The sequence below is a fragment of the Cynoglossus semilaevis genome, chromosome 12 (assembly GCF_000523025.1).
Source record: "Cynoglossus semilaevis isolate Cse_v1.0 chromosome 12, Cse_v1.0, whole genome shotgun sequence".
Classification (NCBI taxonomy): domain Eukaryota; kingdom Metazoa; phylum Chordata; class Actinopteri; order Pleuronectiformes; family Cynoglossidae; genus Cynoglossus; species Cynoglossus semilaevis.
The window spans coordinates 3157250-3162271 of NC_024318.1; the positions used below are offsets into that span (position 1 = coordinate 3157250).

General features: G+C 39.8%; 1 protein-coding gene across 13 annotated transcripts in view; it reads right to left on the minus strand.

Moving 5' to 3' along the window:
• Positions 1-5022, minus strand: part of LOC103386999 (calcium/calmodulin-dependent protein kinase type II subunit gamma) — a 29551-nt gene that overhangs the window by 3294 nt on the left and 21235 nt on the right. For 4 of the 13 annotated variants that reach the window (XM_025061113.1, XM_025061115.1, XM_017037202.2 and 1 more), the window contains 2 exons: positions 3349-3389; positions 2061-2135 (listed from right to left, as the gene is read on the minus strand). In XM_025061113.1, coding sequence (XP_024916881.1) covers positions 2061-2135; positions 3349-3389 — 116 coding nt within the window. Of the gene's footprint in view, positions 1-2060; positions 2136-2668; positions 2702-3348; positions 3390-5022 lie in introns of all 13 variants that reach the window. The other 9 variants (XM_017037209.2, XM_017037208.2, XM_017037212.2 and 6 more) reach the window with 3 other exon arrangements.

Sequence of the window (5022 nt, forward strand, 5' to 3'; positions counted from 1 at the left end):
TAAGGAAGGAGGGAGGGCAAGAAGGAAGGAAGGAAGGAAGGAGGGAGGGCAGGAAGGAAGTAAGGAAGGAGGGAGGGAGGGTAAAACGCCAGGGAATATCAACAAATATTCCATGACAAACGTAAAAAGACAAGACGTTGACATTTGTTTTTTCTGCAGCAAAATCCTGATCCAATGAAAACCCCTTCCACAGGGTCATGACTGAGACACAGGGGGCGCTCTGTGATGTTCATGTCACCTCAAATAAGTTAACGTCAGAAATACGAATGGTAAATTCTGAAAAGCCAATATAAATCCTGACGTGTTAATGAAGCTCCGGAACATTCACCGTTTTATTAGGAGAGGAAATCAAACCGTCAACTCTGGCTCAGTCAGGTTTCCTCTGTGTTTTGGGAGAATGTGCCGCCCAGTTCATAAAGTGTTGTCACCTGAGATTGATCACATCAACTCTGACTGTGACAGCGTGACAGTTTCAACTGGAGTTGGTGTCAATGAAGTGACAAAACTGAATTCAAACATCGTGACACTTGTCCCCCGTGTCCTGAGGGTTTTTTTTCAACTCTCTTTTCAACTTTTTCACAAACAAAAAAGTCACAGTTTGATGTCCAGTAATAAGTTGGTTTTTTTTTTAGTTGTGCACCTTCCAAATGTCTGGGGCCAGAACAACCCCTGTTATGGGCCACCACAGGCCCGTGGGCCACATGTTTGACACCATAGTTCCAGATAATGATAATTTAATTGGTCAGCTTTTGTGATAATTTTGAGATTTACTTCCATCACAACTCTTGCCCCATGTGCTGTAGGGTGAAATACCACACGACCTCAGTCTTGACCCTTGACCCCCAGAGACATTTAGGAAAAAGCAAATCCAAGACCTTCAGAACACGTGGAGAGTAGAGAAGTGAGTCACAAACATCTAAGATCATGACCAACACTGAGAAACATCCTCCAGGAAATACAACCCCCCCCCCCCCCCCCCGAAGAAACGCAGCTCCTTCGTTAACAAACAGAAGTCTGAGTTTCTGAAGTTCATCTTCAGCAGACGTTAGATCGACGTCAGGAAACGGATCAGTGATTGTTGTGGAGCTGCCTTCATTTACTGATCCGATAAATTTACATTTTCATTATATATAAAATATGAATAAAATCCACTTCATGTGTTAAAGCAGGAGCTTCGTTCTGTCTCCACAGACCAGATCCTGTTTTACCCAGAAATCCTGACATATCGCAGGGATTGTTAAACGTCAGTGTTAAAAATGATCCCAATGATGATGGAGCTAAACTTCCTCAAAAGTTTCAAAAAACTGAACTGCATCATTGACACAGCACTGTTAAATGTTAGCCAAAGCTAAAGCTAAATAACTTTTTTGTTAATGAATAAAGGTTAGCATAACATCTCAGTCAGCTAAGACGTGACGTGTCGACCAAAAAAAAAAAAACTTCTCGTTAAAACGAGTAAATTTATCTCTGTCATCACTGATCGATCAAACAAACTTCACAGCCACAACGTCATCACCTTTAACCACCACCTTTGATGGAGCAGCTGTTCAACCTTGATTTATTTTATCCTCAACTCAGTTCTGGTAAAACAACCACGTGGCACTTGAAAATCAAACCATCCAGACTCAGGTAACAAAGCTGAAAACACAAAGGAGTCGCAACAAAGTGGACGCCGTGATTGAAGCGTCTGCTGCTGTTCTGCAAAATGAAAGTCATTTGTCTCCGTCAGTGCTGTGCACCATGTTCATTTATCCACCAGGGGTCTGGGTAAAACAGGAGCCAGGGGAGACACTAAACACCAACACACACACCAAACAAACAGGCGTTTCATTTCAAAGTCATCAAATCCACCCCGAGAAGTCACGACTGGTGTTTCAGGACAGAGGGTGGAGGATGAGGTTCAGGGGAGAGAATTTGACTCCCATGGTTTAAGTCAACGTGGGATGAATCAACAAGAAAGAATTTGAAAGAAGTGGAGAGAACGAAACCTGAAGAAGGTGAAACCATAAAGTGATGTCTTAAAAAAAAACAACAGAATTTAAAGAGAGATGAAGGAGTACCATCGGTGCCGTCGATGACATGCTGCTGTCTTTGGTGCTGCTGCTGCTGACTACACTGTTTTTACTGCTGTTTCCCTGCGACAGGGGCAAAGAAACACAACAAACCGTAATTGTTTCACTACTCCCAGCAGGTTTAAAGCAGCGGCGCAGATTAGCCGACCCTGGTGGGAAAAACGCAATTGTATTAACAGAAAAATGAACCTTTTATGAAAAAAAAGGGGAAAAATAAAGATAATATTTATCGCAAAACTTGGAAAAAAATTTAACATTTTTACAAACAGAGCTGGAGCCTCCAATAATGAACTTTATTAGTTCAACGGTTTAAACCCAGACAGCGGCTTTATTAATGTGCTGTATGTTGATGTAATCATCAGGTCAAAGGTCAGACCGTCTGACGTCCGAGGACAGACAGGTCGGATGGGCATGAGTGTGTGGAGGTTTGAGGGAGGACGTCGACCTTCCCAATGATTTCTGCTGCACATGTGGATGAAATGTCAGCGTCGACGCCTCCTAGCTACAGGGACGTGTAAATGACAGAGGCGGGAATGGAGGAGGAGACAAGCAGGAAAAGAAAGAACGATGGCTGGAGACGACAGAGCCGACCTCACCATTAAACACACACTCGAGCTGGACTTCCTTTTCTGACAGACAGCAACGAGGAGGAAGAGGAGGAAGAAGAGGAAGAGGAGGAGGAGGAGCAGGGAAGAAATAAGGGATCAACAGAAAACAAAGAAACAAGAAAGGAAGGATTTGAGACAGTAATAAAAAAGAGAAAACGTCTGGTCCGACCCGAGAACAACCAATAAGAAGATAAACAGCAGCAGGAAAAAAAATATATCGACGGGGGAAATGGAGAGGGAAAAATAAAACTTTAAAGTTAAGTAGAAAAAATATTTCTTTCTTCTTCTTAAAAAGAAGATTCTTAAAAAATATTTATTATTCCTTGAAATTCATCTTAAGTTTATATATACACTATATGTATAATTATTATTTAAGTTATTTTATTATTCAAAATTATTTCTAATCTAAAAAATGTAATTTCTATCAAAACCAAGATTAGTTTTATTTTCCTTTTTTTTCAAAATACTTTTTATATTGTGAAATAAGTTTTTTAAGTCTGTAAATGTTAATTTTTTTATTCTTTATTTTTCTACTCTTTTTCTACTTTTCTGAAAAAGCACCAGAACATAAAAGTTTATACAGAAAGATTTCACTGAAGTATTGTTAGTCCGAGAGGAAAAGAGAGGAAAGAAAAAAGAAAGTTTAAAAAACGCTGACAGAAACTTACCTTCACTCCGTCCGACTTTTTGTTCAGTAACGTTTTACAGGCTGAAAGAAAAAGATGAGAAAAGAGCAGTGTTTATTTTAATTACTCAGACATTTTTTCAGACATAAGTTTCAATAGTATTAAAACAATGAAGAATCACTTTGAGTTTACGTCAGATTCAGATTCTTTACATCATCATACTGTTAAATTAATAACCTGAATATTTTGCACCAAAATAAAATAATTAAAAAAAAAATCCTCAAATAAATTTAGTTACCTTAAAAAATAAATAAAACCTTCACTAGATGACATTTATTCTGAACTCCAAAAGTCACTTACCTTCCATTGTTACAGAGGAAAGGCAGGTAAAGAAAGAAAACATCAGACGGTTCAGTGTCTGTGCTGCTGCACCTCTCACTTTGTCACTTCATGTCAATCATGCCATGACTCCGACTCGTCACCACGGACATATTTTCATGCAGCATCCAATTCACCTTCGTTTCATTTGTTTAAAAACCTCCGACGGAGGCAGCGTGTTTATAAAAGTCAAACTGAGAATCTGTCGCATCAAACGATCAGCCACCACTGGGTCACACCAGGATTCTTCCTCCGTTCACACCATGAGCAACGTGAACAGCGCGTCCTGTCATGTGACCGACCCCGGACAAGGGTCGAAGGTCGAAGGTTCAGTTTGCTTAAAAAAAAAAAAAATCAGGCGATCTCTAGGTGTCGTGCATTTGATCTAAAGCATTGGAAAAGAGCAGGCAGGAGAGAGGACTGATACCAAAACTGTGGACTGCAGCTCCCCATGCAGGTCAGCATTCTGTAAAGTACTGGACGCTCATTCACTCATTCACATGCTGGACCGGCTTTAAGGCCCCGTTCACACCTGGTTTTCACATCATTTCAGAGAGATCTGATCACAGGGTTCACCTCGGTTTCATCAACACCTTCACATCACTCTGTTGTTCATGAGGCTTCACAGCTCTTCATCCTGGACGAGGAGTCTGTGATTGGTCTGTGGTGGTCACTTCATCAATGTGTCATTTTTTCTTAAATTTTTCTTAAAGATGTCTTTTCTCAGCCCAAAATTAAAATGACTTTTCCCTGAGGAAATCAAGTTCTATCAAATCTAATCCACTACATAAACTGTTAATCCAACTTAATCTAGTCATGATGCTGTAGTTCAGGTTCTCAGCTACAGACGACCTGCTGTCGTCATCTAAACAAAAACCAAACAGGAAGTGAAACTTCTTGTATTGGTCAACAATTGAAATCAAGACGAAACAATCCATCCAATCAGCTCTGACTTTATAATTTAAACCAAGGGATCAAACGAAGGTGAGATCCAATCACAGCAAATCATAGTGTTTTTTTTATTATATCTAAACTGTTAAAAAAACAATAATAATGTATAAAAAAAAATCATTTTTGGTTTATCTTAAAACTTTTTGACTTCATCTCTATGTATATATAGATATATAGTTATATTTTATATCCTATATTGGCTACTGGAGGTGAGATCCGCCGTGACAGATGTTCGAACCAGGTCTGACTGAAGTCTTAGAGCCAGAGTTATGCAGAGGAAAGGTTGCAGCGAGCACAACAAGGAGGCATTCACTGGGCGTCAGCCGAGAGCCGAGTGTTTTTGATGCTGCAGTGGTTTATGGTTCTGGGTGGTTTTTTTTAGTTTAT